Here is a 23,773-nt window from a genome sequence, read left to right on the forward strand (position 1 = left end):
TGCTCTTTAATGCTCCGTGCAGGGAATGCCATTATGTTAGTTTTAACCTTAGATATTATAATATTACAGTGATTGGTTACCTTGTGCGGGGACGAAATTGTTCTCTGTAATTTAACTTCCGATTCCGCTAAGATTATTTGACCATTTGCAAAACAGGAATTATTTATTTCTTTATTATTGTGCTTACAATGGTGCCTACTTTATTCTGCTGTGTCATTATGACGTCTTCTATGTATAAATTAAATAACGTAGGTGATAAAACAGACCCTTGCACCACTCAGCGAGAGAAGGTTCTCGCAAACGGGCTTTCTTTTTGCACAGTGATTTTGCTGAGGATACACATACTTGGAATTACACTTATTATATGTTCAGGTATACCATCCCTTTCTTCAATTTCCCCTTATGTAACTCCATTAACTACATCAAAAGCTTTGTCATAGTCATAATGACTGTGTATGTGGGATAATTGTATTCTCTGTCTTTTTCATTTGTTCATATATGTGTGAATACCTAAGGGACCAAACTGCTAAGGTCATCTGTCCCTGGACTTACACACTACTTAACCTAGCTTATGTTAAGAACAACACACACACCCATACCCGAGGGAGGACTCGAACCTCCAACGTGAGGGGCCGTGCAATCCGTAACATGGCGCCTCGAACCGCGCGGCCATTCCACGCTGCTGTCTTTTTCAATAATTTGGCAGACAAGAAAAACACTGCCTACGTGAGGACTTCCCTTCCAAATTCATTCCGTTCTTCCATGAGAAACGTTTTTGAAAGTACCTATAGTCTGTTTATTGTTATTTTCTCATATATATCTTGTATCCGGGGTTCAAAAGACCTCGATATTTATCAGACATTGTGTCCCTTTTTATAGCAACGTTTTAACGACAACAGTTGGCCGATACTATGGCCTGTTGCTGTATTGTCAACGAGTTTTAACAAATTTTAGGAGTTTTAAGGGCAATGAGTATCAGCAAGTTTAAATATTTCCACGTTGATATTGTCTTTAGCTGGAGAAATTCTGTTTGCGGATATCTGTAACATAGCCTTTTATTCTTCGGCTGATATAAGCTCAATATGTCCGTCTCGTCACAACTGCAGTTTTCACTTTTTTCCCTTCACTTCAAAATTAATCCAGCCACTCATTTTCTTAAATTGAGTTACTCTGAACCATATTTCCTTCGTCTTCTTCTTTTTCTGCTTTTACGGCCTCATTGGACCACTTCAGTCAATCATTTCTGGTCCTCTTCTTTGGTATTTTCCCCTTCCGAGTGGCCCAGTATCTCTTCATTCGTTCCGATGCTTTTCGTCGTTCCTCATCTGTAAATACCCTTTTCATTGTATGTCGTTTGTCAATTTTTGGTTTAAATCTTATTTCTGTGTCCCTCAACTTCTTTAAATTTGGCGTTTTGTTCTGCAAATCATCCAGAGTTATTTCCAGTTCTTCCAAATCCTCTCTTATTTCCTTAAGCCATCCTCCTTGTTGTTTCAAATTCCAGAGTTTCTCAATAATTTTCCTTGATAATCTGGTTTCTGGTGTCCTCAGAATGTGACCACAAAAAGAGATCCTTTTCTTTCGTATAGTATCGGTGATGGGCTCCAGTTCTCTGTATACCACTTCATTTGGAACTATCCGCCATTGCCCAGCTTTTTGATATTTCTTATTTATGCATGTTCTAGCAATTCTTCTCTCTACTTTTCAAATTTTGTCAATTCTGTTTTTCTGGGTGACTTTAAAAAGAGTTTCAGTTCTGTATGTAACCTCTGGTTGAACCACCGTCTTGTAATGTTTTAATTTTGTTTTAATTGATAGACATTTTTTATTGTACGTAGACCATGTTAGTTTTTGAGCTTTTATCATTTTATTAGTTCTTGCTCGCCATGCAGGTTTCTCGTCCAATTTATGTGTTATAATTTCACCCAGGTATTTATATTGTTTCACTATTTTAATTTCCCTATTGTTCACTGTGATGTGATCTATTACAAGTGGATCCGCTACCACTATTTCAGTCTTTTCAAATGATATCTGGAGTCCTAATTTTTGTGCTATATTTTGTAAGCTTGTTATTTGTTTCGTGGCTTCCTGAATATTATTAGCTAGTAATGCTAGGTCATCAGCAAATCCCAAGCAATTTAGGTTTATTTTATCTTTCTTAGTTCCAATTTTAATATTCATAGGATTTTCCTTGTACCATTCTCTCATTACATATTTAAGAGCACAATTGAATAGCAATGGTGATAAACAATCTCCCTGTCTCAACCCTGTTTTAATCGTAAATGGTTCAGATATTTCTCCTCTAAATTTTACTTTGGATTTGGTGTTTGTTAAGGTTAACTGTATCATTTTTATTAATTTAGGATGAAGTCCAAAATTCCTTAATATTTTCATCATTGAAGATCTATGGATGCAATCATACGCCTTTTTGAAATCTACAAAGGTTATGACTAGTTGTTTTTGCCTTCTTTTGTAGATATCCATAACTAACTTCAAGGTGATTATCTGTTCTGGGCAGCTTCTCCAGGATCTAAATCCTCCTTGATATTCTCACAGTTCCAGTTCTAGTTGATCTTTACAGCGGTTGTATAGTATTCTTGCCATGATCTTATACATGCAGTCCAAAAGAGAAATTCCTCTATAGTTGTCTGGATTTGATTTTTCTCCTTTCTTATATAATGGATGTATTATAGCAGTAGTCCAATTTTCTGGTAATTTCTCTTCATTCCAGATTTTTACTATGCATTGGTGTAATGCTATCTTTACTGGTTCTGATGCATATTTCCAAAGTTCAGCAAACGTTTGATCTTCTACACTTGCTTTGTAGTTTTTGAGTTTTTTCAAAGCTCTGTAGACCTCATTAATTGTAGGTGGATTTATATTTTCTGCTGGTGTTTTAATTGGGGTTTCTGTGTTTATCTGAAGAAGTTCTGGGGGATCTTCACAATTTAATAACTTGTTAAATGTTTCTGCTAGAATTTCTGTATTTTTACTATTGATATGGGGTAGGTTATTATCTTTATCTTTTAACATTAATGTTGGAGGATCATATCTTTGTAATTGTCTGCCAAATATTTTGTAATAGTCTCTTGAGTTTGTTTTTTCACTATTTGTTTCTATCATTAGAAGTATATCTTTTTGGTACTGACGTTTAACTCTCCTTATTATTTTTTGTGTTGTCTTCCTTTGTTTTGTGAGTTCCAAATATTATTTTTCTGTTTTTTCATTTTGATGCCTTAACCAGGCTTGGTGTCGATCCAACACTGCTTCATCACATTCATCGTTCCACCACTGGTGTTTTTTCCTTGGATTTATAGGGGCAACTTGTTCAGCTATTTGTTTCAATTTGGGAATTATTTCTTCCAGATCATCTGTTATTTTTATATCCCTGGTTTGTGCTTCATAATCCTCATTTTGTATCAGTTTATGAGGGTCATAGGTTCTCTTCTTCTTCTGGTGGGATTTTTTCCTTGCTAATGGGGTTAATTTAATTTTCATTTTTATCATGTAATGATCTGATCCGGTATCTGTCCCTCTCAGTACTTTCAAATTGAAAATTTCCTCGTGGTAATTCTTGTCCATGCAGACACGGTCCAGTTGCCATTCTCCTTTTTTCCAGTCTGGATGTTTCCAAGTTTTTAGTTTACTTGGTCTTCTCTTAAAATACGTCTACTTTGAGATCATGTCATGGTTTCTGCAAAATTCCACTAGTCTTATGCCATTTTTGTTTGTTCTTCTTTGTGCTGTCCATTTCCCTATTATGTCTCTATATCTCTTTTCCCTTCCTAACTGGGCATTGAAGTCTCCAATTAAAATTTTGATGTGATTTTTATTAATGTTATTCGTCGTTTGATCTAAGAGCTCCCAAAATTTTTCTACCTCTTCTCTGTGTTCTTTTTTATTATTTTTATCATTTGTCGGGGCATGGGCATTTATTATTGTTTACATTTTATTTGCAGTTTTTAGAGTTAATGTTGAGAGCCTGGGAGATTGTGCTTTAAATTCTATTATGGACTCTATTATTTTCAGACTCACCACGAATCCTGTTCCAAATTGTGGACACTGTTTCATGACTCTTTTCCCTGGTATTCCCTTATAAATCCTATATCCTTGTGATTCTATCGGCTCCTGATCAGTATTTCTCATTTCTTGAAGTCCGGTTATGAGAATCCCCTTGCGATCCATTTCATCCGTCAGAATTTTGAGTTTGCCTGGTTGTATGAGGGAATTTGTATTGTGTGTCGCAATGTAGTTTATTTGTCCTGTTTTGAGTTTTGGTCGTCTGTCCGTTTTGGGTATTTTCAGATGCTCCGACTCATCCAAGTTATCTTTCAGGTGACTGCCCACCGTATCCGAGTGCAGTCTTCCTTGGTTATTGCCAAGCGGTGGATTTTTCCTTGAAAGATTTCCTTCCATGTTTGACTTTCAAAGGTAGTCAACCTTGTATGGAGCAAGCTCCGAGTTACAACTACGGTTGTTAGCCGTAGAGGTTGTTTAGTGTTTGGTCCGCGAGAGCTATTTTATTTCGCTCAAGTCCGCCGGTAAACCGGTGAGGACCCCCCTATCCGCCACCTGGGACGCGCCACGTCGGAGTATCACCTCTCCGCCTGCTACGACACCGTAGTAGGTTCGTAGATTTCCTTCGTCTGTATTAAGTTTTTTCAGCATTTTATAGGCTTCAGTTTGTTGCCCACGTATACCACGCATCATTTCACTAAGAAAACGTTCCCACGTAAGTTGTGCTTTATTTCACTCAGAAAATCTTCCCAGCTTTGTTGTTTAGCTTTTCTTGTCTATCTTCTGGCCACGGCTGCGTGCCACTTTTACACGATATAGTCTTCATGGGTCTCTGATTGTAGATATTTAAGGAAACAGTTTGCCTTTAGGAAAGATAAAACACAGGAGAGGCAGTTGTATGTGGCGCATATTGAAAGAAAAACTGAAGAAAAATCAAGGCTGCTCATAGGATCTGTCGACCTAGAAAAAGGTTTCGACGATGTAAATTGTTGCCAGATATTCGAAACCCTCAGAAAAATAGGTGTGAGGTCTACGGAAATGATACATGTAAGCTATAGGATCGACGGATAATATAAATCATTTATGAATTTTGTGAAAACCAAGATCGCTTACACTTTTTAATGCATGTACGCTTCGTTCTGAAAATATCGACAACACATGTATGTGAACATATACGCAAAGTGTAATGCCAATCTGAAGATGATACCAAGATTCTGTCGAAACTAGTAATTGGAATGAAATTCAAGCGACATTGTCTTTCACAGAAAATATACATAAACAAAAATCGCCCATTAAAATGTGTAAGTTATGTAATAAAAATCATCTATAAGAGCCAAGAAGAAATTATAAGAACAGAAGACCAAGACCGAAGTGTTGGAATTAGAAAAATTGTAGGGAAAGATTTTTATACTTTAGTCCCTACTGTTAAGTAGCAATGACTGAAATTAACAGTTCTAGAGCGCGATTCATATTCACGGTGAAAGGACTTCGTTGTACTAAGTATAAGTGGTGAAGAGTCCAGAACATGTTGAATGAAATTAAGAATCTAATGAGCATGGAATATGGTTTGAGCGTAAACCGGAGTGAAACGATAGTACTAAGGAATAACAGAAATAACATTAATAACGTGCTCAGCATCAAAACTTACGTAGGCGAAGAAAAAGAATGATGCTGTCACGGAAGCAAAAGATTCGCGATCCGGTAGGTCTGAGACAAAGGATCTTCGCTGCAGTAGATGCCATAATACCCGTCATGATAATGAAGATTTGGCAATGAGCGGAGTACCGTATCGAGGTCTGTCTAGCTAAAAACGTTGCCCACACTGATATGTACCGAACTGCATCAAAACGTTTCAGCTCCTGTGTACGGTGTTGGACAAATACTAGGTCTGTTCAGATTAATCGTAACTTTTTCCACAAAATTTTTCTATGCTTACCTTTTACTTGTTGTGCATGTTTTCCTTCGAAATACTCTCCTCCACAACTGATACACCAGTCCCAGTTTCTTATTCACTTCCGGAAGCAGTTTTCATAGGCCTCTTTCTGGATTGCGCGAAGTGGCATCTGAGAATTTTCGTTTAGAAAAGGCAGGAGACGAGGTACTGGCAGAAGTAAAGCTGTGAGGACGGGGCGTGAGTCATGCTTGGGTGGCTCAGCTGGTAGAGAACTTGCCCGCGAAAGGCAAAGGTCCCGAGTGTCTCGGTCCGGCACACAGTTTTAATCTGCCGGGAAGTTTCAGTTTTCTTTTATCTTGTCAAACGTTGCTTATCTTCGTCCTTTCAGCAAGGTTTTCAACTTAGGAAATTAAAAAGAAAAGTTCACAGCGGCCAGGTCAGGCAAGTTCAGAGGATGAGAGCAGCACAGTGACTTCGTTTTTTGTGCAAGAGTCACACAGCAACAGGCATGAATGTACGGGTGCCTTGTCGTGATGCAAGAGCTATGCATTGACTCGCCACATTTCAGCCCGTTTCCGTCTCACATTTTCTCATAGGTGTTGCAACACGTCCCGATAGTACCATCGACAACAGTTTGTCCCTGTAGCACAGAAGACTGTGAGACAGTGTGCCCGTGAAACTGGAGTGACTCGCTCAAGTGTTCGGCGAATTTTGAAGACAGTAAAGTGGAAGTGCTACATCCCACGACTGCTACACTCAATGAACGAGGACGACCCAGACCTCTGTACTGCGAATGGTTTACTAACATGGTGCGCAACGATGAAGAGTTTCCAGACATGATTGCGTGGTCTGATGAGGCATAGTTCAAACTCAGTGGTACAGTAAATCGCCACAATTGCATCTACTGGGCCGCCGAAAATCCGAACGTCCATATTGAGGAAGACGTGAACTTGCCAGGAGTAAATGTGTGGTGTGGGTTGTCTTACCGGGCTTGATTGGGCCATTCTTCTTTGACGGCACAGTTACCGGTGAGATGTACCTTCAGAAGCTGCAGACACCAATTTTACCTGCCATCCGAGACTTGTATGGAAACGGAAGAGTTTACATTCAACAAAATGGTGCCCCAGCCCGCTACCAACATCTTGTTAGGGCGTATCTCAACGAAAGTCTACCAGGACGATGGATAGGCCGTAGAGGTGGTGTGGAGTATCCACCACGTTCTCCAGACCTAACTCCTCTGGACTTTTACCTGTGCGGAACACTAAAGGACGTCGTTTATCGACAAAAGCCACCCACATGGGATGGACTCCGAGAATCCAACTGAACACGTTTCAGTCAGTAGTTCGTGCTGCAGTTTGGGGGGAACGTTTGTGTGTGGATGTTAATGGTGACGATTTCGAACACCTACAGTGGTATCTTGAAGGAGGATAGGACGTCAAACGGGCCAACTGTGAGCACGAGAGGCACCACAGGACATTTTAATTTCCATTGTCTATACTTTTACAAATAAATTCATATAACTTTGTCAGAATGACCAGGAAGGATTCAGAATACACAATCATAGCAGTGGAAGGTCGAAAACATAACGAAATAATTTTCTTTACATGTCAAATTTCATCATTTTTTTCACTTACTAATGGCAGCATTTGTTGCTATAGGTACACTTTTCTTCATATGTAAGAGAGATTCTTCGATGAATTTTGCACAGCATGCAAACCATACTTAAAGGTGTATGAAACTCTAGAATGTTCCATATCTATTAAAAACTGTGTTAAAAATTGAGGTAATTAACTATAAAATTTGTGTTTTTTCTAAACATGAAGTTTAAAATATGACAACTCATTCGTTTTTTCATAAATTAAATATATTCTAGGGTTCCATACACCGGTCAGTATGGTATGTATGCTGCGCAAAATTCCACGAAGAATCTCTCTAACTCATGAAGAAAAGTGTACCTATAGCAACAAATGCAGCCATAAGTAAGTGAAAAAATGATGAAATTTCACATGTAAAAAAAAATCTTTTTTTTATGATTTCGAACTTCCATTGAAATGAGTGTGAGTCCTGAATCCTTCTTGGTGATGCTGCCAAAGTTTTATGACTTTATTTGTAAAAGTATAGACACTGGAAATTAAAATGTCCTGTGATGCCTCTCCTGCTCCAAGTCCTACCCCCCATTGGACTTTAAGCTACACTTTCACCAAAAATGAGACAACTGCGTCAAATAATTTGCAAGTTATGGACTTTTAAACAGTGGATAGATTTTTTGGACCCCTCTGTATACGCTGTATCTGCCTGTTTTGTATAACCGCAATGTAGCCGGCGTGCCTGCGCAGGTGCGGCCCGCGAGCGCCGACGTTACGTACGCGGAGCTCAGCCTCCCTCGCAGCGACAGCGGCGGCGGCCCGGACGCCGCAGCAGGTGGCATCGGCTCGGCGCCCCGCAGCCGGCGCCGCGACCCGCCCACCGTGTACGCGCAGATCGACCACTCGCAGCGCGCCGCAGCCACGTCCGTGCCGACATCGACGCCGCCGCCGCCTCCGCCGCCGCCGCGCGAGATCGTCACGGTGCGCACGCCGCTCGTCGTGTCTCCGCAGGAGAGTTGCGTCTAGGCGCAATTCGCCGACGCTCCGTTCGCTGGCTGCGCGCTGGCGTGCCGCTTCGTTGCCAAAGGGACAACTCCCAAGCGACCGTTTCCTCCGGAGACTTCCGTCTCTATCTAGTCAGGTCGCACCTGTAGCCTTCGCGTGCTCTTTGTACACACTTTTCCTTTTGCTGTGTGCGCTACCACGTGGCACTCACATCTTGAATATTGGTCTTCCTAAAGGAAACAGGCTGGAGCTAATGGTGGGCATGAAATACTCGCTTCACAGCCGTTTATGTGAAAGTAGATTCTTACGCAAAACTAAGTCTTGCTGAGGTACTTCCTCGTCCTCAGTCATTCTCCAAAATAATGTCGAACAATGAAACCAGTCTGTTACGAGTCTAACAATATGCCGCATTATTTAATTCTATCTGAATGATTAGTGTACTTACCTAATAAGATACGATACGAACTGAGTATGAAAATGCTGTGAAAGCAGTCAACAAGAGCCTGCGCAAATTGCTTAAACTGTTCATTTGATGGGGCACTCAGAATGCATTAAATAAGAAATATTAGTAGCGCAGTGTCAGTCATGGGAGATGGTCCAGGAATTGCTTGTAGCAACACAGTTGTGTCACTTGTAAAGACGACTTCGTGTTCTGTACACCGTCTGTACATTAATACGTGCACAAAACAGTTCTGAACAAGACCTCTGTGGTGTATCATACAGAGATTTGGGCTCTTATTTTCCTTCCGGTAACGAATTCCTAATGTGAGTAAAGAATGACAACCGTAAAATACTTAGATGTGTGTGAAGCAGGGTACCTTTGTGTTCATTTTCCTTTCATGAAACCTAAGCTAGCTTTATGTCCCTATTTCATCCGTGTTTTGTTAATAAAATATCTACTACGAGACTGTTTTCAGGGTTTGATAGTGTATTTGTAAGATTGGAAGAGATAATCCACGTATGATTCGTATGCACAGTGTGTGCATTTAGTAATGATTCTATCTCTTTAGCTTGCATTTAAAATGCGGTAACATCTTGATGATTAAATTAAAAAGCTCCGACAGGTTCAGTCGCTGCGCCGCTAGCGCTGTGAAACTACTCCCATCTGTGCTGTACGAAATTTTACAGTAATTGCTATAACACGCTATTCAAAGAAATTGATTTTGTTATTTTTGATTTATTCCAGCATGGCTTATATAACCAATCATGATCGCTTTATTGTTATTTCTACCTTATTACCGTTTTCTCGAATAATCAAGCTCTTGAAATCCTTAGAAGTGGAGATCTTTCACAATTTTATTCATTCTGGCGTTCCGCAAAACGTCAGTTATACTTTGGAGTATATTTACAATCTTTGTTTTTACACGTAATTTGTGTATGATCCTACATGTACCACGTTTACAATTATTTTCTGGAATAACACGTAGTCTACTTTTGAACGACTTTAAGTATTAAGAAAACTTACTACTGATGTACATGTATGTCATCCCTTTCTAGGAAGAACACCAATAAATACGGTAGCCGACTCACTTCTTTTGCGAGGTATTCACGTTAATATAGAAAATGACTGATTTCGAAAAAACTAATTTATAATTTTAGGCAGAGTGGAATTTATTCCAATATTTGATGCATTTCTGTTACTTGTGTGCATTCAGAAATAGTTTCACTATCTCCAATAGCGTTTCCTTTACACTTTTTCTGATTGTAAGCCACCATATGTCTAAATAATTTTGCCGCTCTGGAGACGAGCTAACGATATAGAAAGGCATAAAACTGATACGAAATGTGACTTTTTTCAGACCTAGGATCCATGTGATATTACAATATGCTAATGGATGTACAGGAGTTTTGAGTTTTCCTTAGAACAGCTGTCTCCGAGCTCAAATTGCTTTGAAAATTTCTTTATACTTTGATTGCTCCACTAGGAGCAAATCTTTAATGGTACAGCACTGGCTACAATTTCTTTGTGGACGTATGTGTGGAATAGGATAACGTTACAGGAGGCACAGGGTTTGATCGGGTATTTGTAAGAGTGAAAGAAATTATCTACCTATGATTCATATGCACTATGTGTACCATAAGTGACAATTAAATTAAAAAGAAACTGAAGGAATAGACACCACGAAATTAAACGTATAGGAAGTAGATAACAAACTCGGTTCTAGAATGTATATGACATAACACATAAAACTATTTTTGTATGATTGTTTTCTATAGCTAAGAGTATTCTATGAAATATTAACAAAACGGAACAATGTTTCTTAAATATTTCACGTCTGTACAGATTTATACTTCACATTCAAAGTCTGAAAGGAAAGACGAAACCCATTTCGAATCAAGTAGAAATATCAGAGATTAAGAAATTCTCAGAGTGCATACCAGCACATTATCTTTTGGGACATTCACGTAGAGGTAATTGGGATACGAATATAACATTATTATGAATTGTAATCACTGTGTGTCATTTGGTTCTCTATATTTCTTTTTCTTTGCATGACTGTGATATTGGCAGTAATTTTCATATCGGTTTGTGCCGTTATGGCTGCTCTCCATTTGAAGATGTATAGAGCAAAATATATTTTAATATTACTTTTAACAGAACTTGTTGAAATATTGTATGTTTCTGAATGAAATAGTACTAATAAAACTGAATACAAAATGATCAGATTCCTTTCAAATATGATATTAAGAAGAACTAGCAGAGAACTTACGCATTGATCTGAAATATTTCTGAAGTATATTATTATAAAATAAGCTGATTACCAATGGACATTGAATGTGTACATGCTGTTATTCGAATAAAGTGTAGGGAACTGATGTATTTCAAATCCATCAATGTAGCTTACTCGATAGAAAATCTGAGCAGTGGTTTTCTGTAAGTAATATTGGAAACAGTTCTGCTGTCAGCATGCAGGTATTGCTTGCAGTTTAACATATGTGTTTCTGAATGCATATTGGAGTTCACATTACGTCAAGTTCATGACTCTAAGTTATTCACTAGAACTTCATTAAGATTCAAGTTCTGTCAGCCTTCAACTCCAAGTCGTATATATTTATCGTCTACAGCAAATGTTTATTTTCTACAGCAAACGTAATGATGTCTGTTTATAAAAGATAAGGCAATTTATATTGTGTTGTTTTCACAGATCAACTAAATGGTAGGCTCTACTTACACGATTTGCGATACACGATATGAAAAGCAGTGCTAGTTTTTCTTTGTTTTACTTTATTTGTCTACGATACGAAAAATAACTACAAATCATAAAACAGTACAAGACGCACCTGCTTGTAAACGTTGTCAATTGCCTTCATAGTAGCTACTTATTTCACTTATCATATTCTTGTTGGAATCGCAGAGGGATTAATCGAAGCAGCAGTGTAATTAGTGAGAAAACACTTCAATTAATCAAACTGTCAAAGAATTCTATATGTATTTATACTTATAAATCTGAAGAAGCCTTATGAGTGTGGAAACAAGAATAACCTCACGTAACAGTTTGCTACTATTTGTAGCAGCTTATGAGATGAAAATTACATGAATTTCTAATCGACAGTAGGGAAGCTGTGAATATTGTTTTCGAAGTAACTTTTCCTGTTTTTGTACCGACCGGACTGTAACAGCTTTAGAGGAATGAGCGGTTACAGCCACTAAACGTTAACTGACTATAACATGAATTCAGAATCATTATTACAATGTAGATGGTGAAGGTCACCGTTATGGTTTCTGGCGCAACAATTCAACCAGATTTACAGATTAATTCATTTCAGTATTGGATGCGCCACAAATAAATGGTATTGTACACAGTTTCATCCATTAATATGCAATGGTAATTGATATATACCTCCTGTTTTTCATCCTCACAACCAGAAATGTTAACTGCATAAAATCATATAGTAATTACACAAATCATATAGCAAAAATAACAACAAAAATAGGCTCGATATACTTTTTGTAGATCCTTTCTCAAACCTACACACATTTTCAATATGGATTTGTGGAAAGTTCAGTCTCTAATGGAAGCAGTTATAAAGTAGCTCATACAAGGACGCTGAGTTCCATGATAACTTTGTTGAAAGAAACATCTTACTGTTCGTATTGAACGGCACCTCCAATCACAGAATGTGAATTATATAGATAAAAGATATAGTAATTGGCTTTGTGAAAATATGAGTGTACTGAAATCGGTTCTCAAACTTAAGTACAGTTTATAATTTATGAATTTTCGTTTTAAATGGCGCAGAAAGCAGCAGCACTTATGTGCAGCTGTTTCTAGGCACGCATGGCAAATTGATTAAATTACTGTCTCACCTCTCTTCCGCTGCACCATCACTGAAAAATGAACAGTGATTCACTTAAGCTGTTAACCTAAGCTATTTCCTGAAACGTTTACGGAAACGTAATTGTTGCTCTTAAAGGAACTGTAAGGCAATGAAGAATAGTTACCTTTCATGGTTATGGTTATTTTTTTCAACGAACGACATCGCAATTGCAAAAGAGACTGATGCAATGGTTTTTCACTCTACAAAACACTATTGGTAGTTTCGTAGATATTTGAGTATTAAGAACATAGGATTTATGTTTCGAATATGAAACCGATTGCTGTCTTATGCGGAATTTCGTGTTTTTATACGGACCTGTTGCGTCAATTTCACGGGGCGCTCCATATTTAAACGACTACGGGAGACTACTTACAGAAACCGAGCAGTGAAAAGTTTAACGTAAAACTAATTAGTCACACTTGGCTACAAGTGGCGGCACCGACACACCAAATGGGAGGCAAAGGAGGCTGCATTTGAGGATGATTCGCCAGTTAACTACGGTGACAGGTACCCTAGAGAGGCTGAGGAAAAAGTGCACGTCACAAAGTAAATGAATTTATACGATAGGGAACTGATGTAGAAAGTTGGTTAAATAATAACGTCGCGTCTTGAGCTTAACGTAGGGTTATGCACTTACAATGCAAAATTACATCAGCTACAAAATAATTTGGTAATACACGCCCTTAAAATTCCATTTATAAATCAAGTTTTCAAAATGTTCACTGTCTATAGCAGTACATGTTTGGAATCTCCCATACAATTACTGACTTCATTGCACATACTGCCACAGTTCAATGTTTCAGGTCCTTTAATTTTTGAAGGACAATTATTTTTTTCAAACAAACCAATACGCGACACACCTGTTCGACACAAACAGAATAAAAGCATCTCTTCTCTGCCCCTGGTATACCGGAATCATGGGAACACCCCTCTCTTATCTAATCTGAGGCATTTCCTTAGTTAGGTAAGGAATCAAGACCTTCTGCATAAGACAATTATTGGTTTCAAAACAAATGCTTCCTAAGTTCTAAATATTGTAATTACTCCTAAATTACTAATAGGATTTTAAAAATAGAAACACTGTTGAATTCATCTCTTTTATAGCTCCGATACCAGCAGTCAAAATTACTTTGTCATTTGAAAAATATAAATGGACATCGATGTCTAAGTCATTTATATGGCTATGAAATGAGACTCTACATCGTTTAATGAGAACTTTCTAACAAATCATATGAGAGAGAAAGCAATTACTATATTTGAACGGTTCCGGAAATATATGAAGTAAACGGTTTGACCAGACCTCTTTCAGTAAGCACTTACTCGAGTCACATTTACCTAAAATAGTCACACCATGCATCAATAGAAAGAAATGTATTAGTCTTTCAGTAACGGATGACAGCACATCGCAGATATTCTGTAACTATATATTTTAAGAAAAGTTTACTTGTACACAGTCTGATGCGGTTATGTACAGTGTGGTGCAGAAAGTAAAAACCTTATAAACATTCGATCAGCACTTCGGCATTAAGGACATCTATAATTTTCCCCTATCATGGCAAAATACAGAATTTCTAACTGGTCCTGTCAATTTATACACAAATGTCACAATCATTGATCCCTTGCAACTTAATCAAAAATTATTTACTGGCACATAGCAGATGAATAACTACAGTTGTTTGAGCTACCCACAATATATAATTATTTTCCTTTTGATGTTTAAGTTCACCACCAACCCGAATGTTTAGCGATGGTTAAGTTGCTTACTGCAGTTACGGATTCGTTACTTACGACATACTTGGAACAGAAATTCCTTACTGAAAAGGAAGTGGAGGGTCTGCACGGCGCCAACAAACCAAAATTGAAGCGATAAAATAAAAAGTAAAAAGCAGTAATGACTCGGTTCTCAATTGCCAATACATTTTGAATATGACAGAGGTCACCATCTGCAGAATTTTATGACTGTTCCCACTCATCCCAAATCTCAGTCGAGCCGAAAAAGCCGTGAAAATGTTGGGAGCTGTTTTAAGGCGAAGAAAGCAGAGATACCTGTGTGAACAAGTGAATTTACCACAATAAGAAAGACAAAAACTCAATCTGGTGAAGATGGTACCGGACAATTTCATGTTGAACCACCACAGGAAGGTCAACGAAACCATCCCAGCTCATTCTGCACAAGACACAGTAACACATGCTGCTTTTCTGGCTCGTGGAATTTTACCTCGTCATGCATATTCACCTAACATGATGGCCAGTGACTTCTTCCTCTTTCAATGAAAATATGTATCCGCTGGAGCTGTAACTTTGTGTAACAGTTTTACCAGCGGAAAAATGTTCCTTTCGGTGGACGAAAAAGTCGAATACATTAATGTTTCAAAGACTCTCACTGAAACGTTGAGTACCAGCTGCCTCATTGTACCTTCCACAACATCTTTAAAAATATTCTCAAAAAAGTTTGGCATTCGAATATATCAGTGCTCTTTTTTACATGATGTTCTCTGTCACCCATACAAGCTCCTCTAAGCTCGGTCAGAACCTCTTGTCCATCCCTGAAAATCGCTCATATTCATCCATTCCCATATGTCCATTCTTACTCGCTCTTTCAGTCCAACTCATTCTCATTACCTCCATGACTTCCTCTGTGGTTGTCTCCTTTCTCACAGTCACAGTCTCCTTCTTTCTGCTTTACTGTTTTCTGTCGTTGTCTCCCTCTTGCTCTCTCTTACTACTACTATCTCACTCATTCCTTCCCACTTGACTTGTCTCTTCTCGGTGTCATCTTTTCTCTCTTCCCCTCTGTCATCGTTATACACTCTCTCATGATCACTGGTTCTCATCCACTTACACTTCCTCCTCACTCTTCTCCCACTGGCACTGTCTCCTTCTCTCTTTTCCTAGCACTGTTCTGTCACTACCAACTATGTTTCAGTGTCACTGTTGTATCCTACCTACTCGTCAAACATGGGTTGCTTAGGAGAACTGTTTTCTGGGATTACTAGACAACAATTCAAGCAAATCCTAATAATGAATTTTATTACAGTAGAATAAGTGACAATACTGAACTTCGAGAATTTACAATGATGTGTCGCAAGCAGAGGGGCAAGCAACATAAGCAATTATTTCAGTACGTACAATTCCCAATAAAACTGAATTAATACAAGTGGGAATTCGCTCCTATGCAATTGCCTATTCTTGATGCTACTGTGGAAGTGCGAGTCTTCAACTGGCTGTAGGCAGGCAGCGCAGCGCTTATGCCCTCTTCGTGTAGATGGCGCTGCCATCGCGTTGTCGGCCTGGTGAGGGCTTGGTCAGCGTTCAGTTGGTGCTGATGCCATCTCTCAGCGCTCTATGCTCTAACGTCTCAACTTGCGTGCCGGCGTTCGACTTAACGTCGGAACAGTGACTGTATCTCCCTCTTTCTTTACGCTATTATCTTTTCTGCTCTCTTTCTATAGACAACTACTGTCTAGGAGTACTGTCTTACAGTGTATATTGCTTTTCCGTCTCTCCACGTGCCACTGTATCCTTACCTCTCAGCATAAGAAAGCGTGAATACGTTCGTAGGCCAGAATTTTTGGTAAAATTCTAAAAAGTGCTGAGGAAGGTACAGTGACTCATCTGGTACCCAATTTTTCAGTCAGATTCTTTTAAACAGAAGCGTATTTTAATATTCTGTACTCAGATGGGAACAGTTTTCCCCTGGTTACTTTCTTTTCCCTGCAACAGAAAGGCATGTTAGTAATATGAAGAATACCTTATCCGTCAGTGAAATTTTGCTATTTTACTTACGTGAATTTCAACTAACTTTAAGTCCCAGAACCCTCCTGATGATAACGGAAACACTTTACAGCAAATTTTACTTTAATGACTTTATGGTCTAATTTTCGCCTCACACCGTATTTTATGCGTACAAGGAGGGTAACTTTGAACCTCTGTATCTCGGAAACGAATAAGATATCCAGAAAATTTCAGGGTTATTAGAGATCGGTATCCTAGGAATACATCGTAATAATTACAGTACATCCATCTGCCGTAGAAAGCCGTCTTAGTACCCAAAAACTAAGCATTTTAGGTGGTTCGTGGTAACGTATAAATATTTTTGAAAACGGGAAGATGGCATTTCGAGATAGGTGCCTAGAGAATACACCGTTAAAATTTTAGCAATTTGCCGCTGTTATTTATTTTGACATCCACTGCCGACGTCGAAAAAAATGGTGGAAGACTGGTTTCCTCAGGAATGACTACGAACTAAATTGTGTCTCTATAAGCCCCTAAGGCGCATCGTAGACCACACCTAGTACAAAAAGAACTAACCGATTTGCTCCATTTTCGTAAGTTGAAGAAAGTGTGTAAAATTAAATCTTTGACCCTCTAGTGTAGGACAGTTATAGTAAGACAATCCTTGTGGTAAGTATACAACTGATCACTGTCCCAAGAGCTGTCCGAAACACATGATACTACCGAGCCCCGATGTATGAGTCCCGGAGAAAACCCGTTGATATGGGCGGCGTTTTGGAACATACAGGTACCCCCAGCATGTGTACCAATTTTCTGTTGGGCAATTCCGATCTCAGCGTCACTGCCAAGCATCTGCATGTAAATCGCTGTAAGTTTGATGTGTATATCCTGTACATGAAGTAAAAAAATTTAATACTAGACGGAATTCCGAAGCTTTTTCAAGCCATTGTTGTTGAATTTTTCTTTACAACGCTGTATGGAGCGTGCCTCAGCATTCTCCACAATAATACATTTTTTCCTTTGTGCATTGTCTACAAAAATGATATCTATAACCACTTACATGTAGTTGCATAATAATGATAATGAAGGCCGAAATTTTTCATCAGCAGATAGATGTATTACGTAAAAAGTTATAACAACAGTGCAAGATCGTCTTCAAGTAGTATTTGATGGTTGGGAATCGTCTTCCCTGAGATGAAGAAATTAGTGCATGGCAGGAGTTAACACAACGACACAGAAGATGATATTCCTAAGCAGCCAAAACGCAGACCTCTACACTCAAGGTCTCAGTCAGATTTTCCATCGTTGAGAAAGAAAGTGTCGTACTGTAGAGTTAATACATACAGGAGAAGTAATACCGTCACCAAGTTTCATAGGTGTAGCTGAATTTTTCTATGCTATAATTAAAACCTTATCCCTGATGCGCCTCCCGGGTTACTACGTTCAAATAAAAGATTTTCACTGGTCATTAATTGTGAAAAACCCAGTAATAATTAAACGTTCGAGTTCTGTAAAACATTTCCATTTTTGTCTATCTGCATTAACACGTACTTATTGTCATTTCATTTTTATTTTTAGATATGAAGACAACCGTTCTATATGAGAGAACCAAGTCATTAGTCATTAATTTCACCCAACAGAGAATGTCAAAAGAAGCTATTCTTAAAATAACAAACACTGCCTGTGAAATTAAATGTGACTACATCTCAGTAACAGGAAAAGCATCCGAAAGAGTGCGGTATATACTGTGGATGGAGAACTACATTAATTTTGTAATAGATTGCATAAATAGAAAAAAGTCTAAATGATATTTGTTTTGTTTGTTTTGTGTTGATGTGCGCTTCTTCTTTAATTGGGAAATCACGGTCTCTTACTTCTGACCAAGAATCCTTTTTACAGTTTCGTTTGAAAGTAACATTGTCTTGAACACAAAAGCGGAGACACTATTTTAAAAACACTAAGGACAACAATACTGTAACTGCTTCTACTACTACTACTACTACTACTACTACTACTACTACTATCACTACTGCTAGAAATAATAGTAATAAAAATAATAATAATGTTAAAATTAGTGATGACAATAAAGGTTATACATAATACTTCTTCTCCAATGAGAGAATGATTGCATCAAATAACTGTAATATGACTCTGACATCTACAGGAATCAAATTCAGATGTTCAGGATAATCTGCAACCTTCAGAAGGATGAAAGGCTTATATTCGAGTAAAACGCTCAGTTGTTTTCTTTAATTTCCACCCTTTTCAGGCTGCTGTCGAACCACAGCGCACAGGTTAAGAAATTTGACATTTAATCACAAAAATTAAAATTATACAATCGATATTATAAACCAACTTGCTGAATGTATGCTGATTCAGTCTGTCTAAAGACAAACTGTCTATGCTTTCATTTAGTAACATAACAGTGAGAAAAATCAACCCTTTTAGTAATAACTGCTCCAAATAATTTGCGAACGACCTATATTCCTCCATCGGTGAGCTGTGCAGTATCTGACAGGAATGCTTCTCGAAAACTTTTTGAAGTAAACATACGTGTAACGCAAATACGATCTCTTGCCTCTGGTTATAATATTACTGCCTTTATAGAAATGACCGACGTTGAGAAATTTTCTGTATATAGATGCATGGGAAGGGATTGTCTTCCTCAACCAAGATTGCACAGTTTCTCTCGATATTATATCATTATTCAAGTTACTGCTTACAATGAAAATTGCAGGCTTGATCTGAGGTTGCATACAGGCATAAGACTGTTTATAAAGTCCAGCTGTTCGATTTCACTTTAATCGTTTATGTGCTGATTCTGAGCTGTCGATTAAATGAAGCTAGGGTCTATCATTCAGGATTTCACTTACTCTTCACTGTCATAAAGTTCAGTCAGCATCACAATAAATACCTGAATTCTAACGTGTGTTGTTCTTTATTATTAATTCTCTGGGAGTTCTGGTTAGATATTGATTCATGTGTTTTATGTGTCTGTAAGTTAGCTGGATCTGTTTGAAGTCTGAGAAAAGAAAATTATGAACACATCACTGACGAAGAGATTTGTAAAAGAATGTTATACTGTCAGTCTTTCTCATTTTATACGAATGTAACTGTACTGAGTAAAGTAACTGTAGCAGCAGTTGAACAGGCATTCAGTTGGGCAGATACTTAACATAGCAAGAATGTATTGAGACTTACGTAAAACTGTAATAAAATGCTTATTTTATGTAGCACTGAAGACAAGGCGGACTGCAAATATGATGATAACTATACGTTAATATTAAATATTGTTTTTGTTGCTGTGGTTGTTGTTGTGGTCTTACATTCGAAGACTTATTTGATGCAAAATCTATATGCTAGTCTATCCTGTGGTAAATCTCTTAATCTCAGCTCAGCTATCCCATCCTACTGCACTTGAACTTTTTTACTGTCCTCAAGCACTGTTTTCTCTCTACTTTGCTTATGTACCAAAGCTTCAGAAAGTGTCTTGTCAACCTACCCCTTATTTTAATCAAGTTATATCATAAACATCTTCCCTTCACGATTCTTTCCGAACATATTACTATGTCTACACTGTTCTGTAGCATCCCATTTCTAAATCTTCTGTTCTCTTCTTATTTACACCTTTCACTGACCTTGTTTCACCTGCATGTGAAGCTCACAATGCCCCATCGAAAGGAGTGCTATTTCCCCCCATCCTGCTCATAGGAAAATAACTGACTTTCCCATGACGTTGTGGCTTCTAGAGTTTTGTACCAAAGAACAATAATATTAGGAAACAAATACGTTATTTTCTTAATTTAGCGCCCCAAGAAATTCACAAAAAACACAACATATTTTTTAATCTGAGATAGTATAAATTCTTCAATTATGGGCTGCCTGTATGTCACTGAAGAGGACGAGTGCTTCAATTTTTTATCTGATTAAGATATTAATCGACTCATAACTCCTGTGTAGTACAGTAAACGTTTTCCACACACGGCGATGCGGCTCACAGGTGTAATACTGTGTGCGTGGGAAGCTATAACAGTGCATTTCTGTAGTCGTTTGTTGGCCTTTAAGGATACATTCTTTGGACGACTGGATGTTATTTGAGCCGCTAAGTGTACCTGCCACCTACAGCCAGCCGATTTCCACTAATAACAAAAAACGGAACTATGATCATAATTAATGTGACAGAGAGTGCCACAGCAAAATGATACATGACATCGGTCTGCTGAATTTTGAACTCAGGGTTTTCTTAACAACAGAAACACAACGATACAACAGAGACACAACGATACAACTGACTTATCGTTTCTGTTAGCGCTTTTCCCTCTTACAGTCCCACATTAGGATCCACTAAACACCATCTCGTCAACGAATGTTCACAGAGAGCATGATAGATATAGTGAGTCTAACACTGAAAACAAGAGTGAGTCACCCCTGGGCAACAGTTCGCGAACGGAAATCAAGCCTGCATAAAGAACGGGTCTCCAGCCGTTTGATCTTTCACTTTTTTCTTACAGAAGTAGTCACTTCCTACATTATTCAAATAAATGAATACGCTCGTCTCTGTTGTCTTACAAGTATGAATATTAACATACATATGATACAACGTGTAAAGCTACACGGTCATAAGAACGTACATTGCAGACAAATAGGCCTGCTTTCAGTAAGCACTCCGTAATTTGATCAAGACGTTAACGTATTTGTCTTCTTCGGAAAGGGTTTATTGGTATTGTCAGTCAACAGTTTATATGCTTTTCATTTCTACTGTCTTCAAGTCTTTTGTGTCCTAACATCGAAATTCATCTTCTATCTTTCTCGCGTCATTCCTGTACTTTATTCTACTACCATCCTTCGCGAACTTAGATATCCTTGCCATGTTCGGTTCTGCGTGAACGATATTTTTCGGGAAGTCTGATGACACGTCTCCCTACTCAGGGATGCTGCAGAGCAACTTGGATAATCGCTTTGTTGCCGTTTCCCCGCGGGTTTTAAGATATTCCGAAAGAATATTATCTATCCCTTTTTGTTATTTGAAGGCAAGCCTTCCAAGGCCCTGTTTTTTAATTTTTATTCTATTTTATTTTATTGTGTCTAGAAAGGACGCTCACAGATTTTGGATTCACAAACACAGTTAAAAAGGATGCCACTGTACAGAAACGTTCGCTAACAGAAGACGACGAAAGAAGGAAGTACCAAAATGTTGAGGGAAATTTATTAATACAGGAATATAACTTCAACTGAACTGAATACTGTAGTAATCATTACCACAGTACCCTTTAGCGTCATAGAACTTCGAATGCATCCCATCATTCCTCTGTACTTAAGAATACCATTTCTGCGCACACTGCTTCTTCCGGACGAATCTCTTCAGTATTCTCTTCATCATTAATAAGTTGTCTCATGGTCTAAAAATCCAGTATCTGGTTTCGGTATCTCTGTCTCACTATAAAGCAATGCAGCTGGAATCTTACCCTATCTTCAGGCGTTTTCCAAGTGCACCTCCTTCTCTTACGTTATTTTGCCAGTATGTTTTCCATTACGAGGTGAAATTTATTGCACAACGGATTTAGATTATCTCCTTCCTAATTCCTACTCCCATACTTCCCCGTATCTCTTTCTTCTGTTCCTTTCGCTACTACTGTGTCCCAATCTTCCACGATTATTTTAGTATTAGCCCTTTGTACTTTCTTGATTACTGCTTGTGGTATCGGCACGCATATTTGAAGAATTTGTGTTGGCTTTGATTTTTTGTCTATTATGTTATCACTGAACTGCTAACAGAAACTCACTCTCCGCCCTACATTTCCATTGATAACGAGTGCTACTATCGTTATATCATTTTGTGCTCCTGTCAATATTATCACACATTCGCCTAACCAGACATCGATATCTTCTTGCCACTTCATTTATCCCCGATAATTCTGGTCTCAGCTTTTGCGTCCCTCTTTCAGATTTTCTAGCTACCCTACCATCTTAAGAGTTATGAGATTCCATACTCCGACTCACGGTAATTTACCCCTCCTTTGGTTACAAATCTCACATAGCTACCTTAGATATAACAGTACCTCACTACAATAGAAATTGGGGTATGGTTTTCTATAAGGAGTGATCATCATGATATTTGTTCAGTTACAGCCCCCATGTCCTTTGGGTACACAATTTATGTCTTTAACGCAGTGGTTTCCATTGGCTTCTACTACGTCTTTATGCCTTTGATCACTGTAATTCTTTTTAGGAGAGGCTGCACACCATTTTAGTGGAAGTTGTCATTAAACTACATCCACTCCTCTGCCCTTTTTGACAAGAACAAATAATGATATCTTAAGTCATTGGCAGCCATAGCATTGCTGACACCTTTATTCTGAATGTAAGCAGTGGCTGGGTTCGATCCTAGGACCCGGGACGTTTAGTTTGCTAGTGAAAGACTTTAGGCATTGACACTCGTCTATAACCCTTGTTAATGGTGTTTCACAGTGACCTTGCTGCCCTTCATCCACTGACTGCTGTATACGTTCCCCGAGTGACACTGTTACACTTCTGTGTGAAGTGTACCTATTATAACCGTAACAGGGCTTCTCAGATTATTTCGACAAGAACCCTAAACGCTCGAGAACTACACGAGAACTGGTAGTCTTATCGTCTTGTATGTGGTTCTTTAAGAGATTCACAGCAAATTTCCCAAACATTTCCCCACATATAATAGGAATCCGTTGCCCTTCTCAATAGCTTCGGTTTAGTCCGGTACAAGACACATAAATACTAATGAAACTCGAATCATCGCATGTTGCGGAAATCGATACAGCGGGCGGGTAATGGAGCCCTGGTATGAGCTACACACTCAAATCTGTGTAAGCGAAGCTGTCGAAATTGCTGTGGGAAAAATCCTTTATTAGCGGCAACTGCTTTCGGACACAAAGTCTATTATCAAACTATCGCCTCCATCGTAAGTGCTAAAACGCAATACAACCAGTATATCTGCAAGTAGACATAATCGGCAGTCAGTGCCTGTTGTCAACAGCACAACATCTATGCTTTTCTTACCTGCATCGTGCAGCGGACAGTATCCGCCATATTACGTTCGCTATCGATCTTGCAGGGACTGGCGGATATATGGGCTGCAAATGGGGAAATCCATTGTGATAAGCGACTTTGACAAAGGGCAGATTATTATTACGCATAGTCTGTGAACGAGTATCTCGAAAACGACGAACCTGGTCGAATT

At 38.5% G+C, this 23,773-nt stretch overlaps 1 protein-coding gene across 1 annotated transcript in view; it reads left to right on the top strand.

Annotated features, from left to right (window-relative positions):
* Positions 1–11,425, top strand: part of LOC126187897 (nephrin-like) — an 878,271-nt gene extending 866,846 nt beyond the window's left edge. Inside the window, exon 15 of the mRNA XM_049929248.1 lies at positions 8,248–11,425. Within this exon, the coding sequence (XP_049785205.1) occupies positions 8,248–8,523 (276 nt within the window). The 3' untranslated portion in view covers positions 8,524–11,425. The remainder of the gene's footprint in view (positions 1–8,247) is intronic.
* The last annotated feature ends 12,348 nt before the right edge of the window (positions 11,426–23,773 follow it).

Source organism: Schistocerca cancellata, chromosome 5, assembly GCF_023864275.1.
Source record: "Schistocerca cancellata isolate TAMUIC-IGC-003103 chromosome 5, iqSchCanc2.1, whole genome shotgun sequence".
NCBI lineage: Eukaryota > Metazoa > Arthropoda > Insecta > Orthoptera > Acrididae > Schistocerca > Schistocerca cancellata.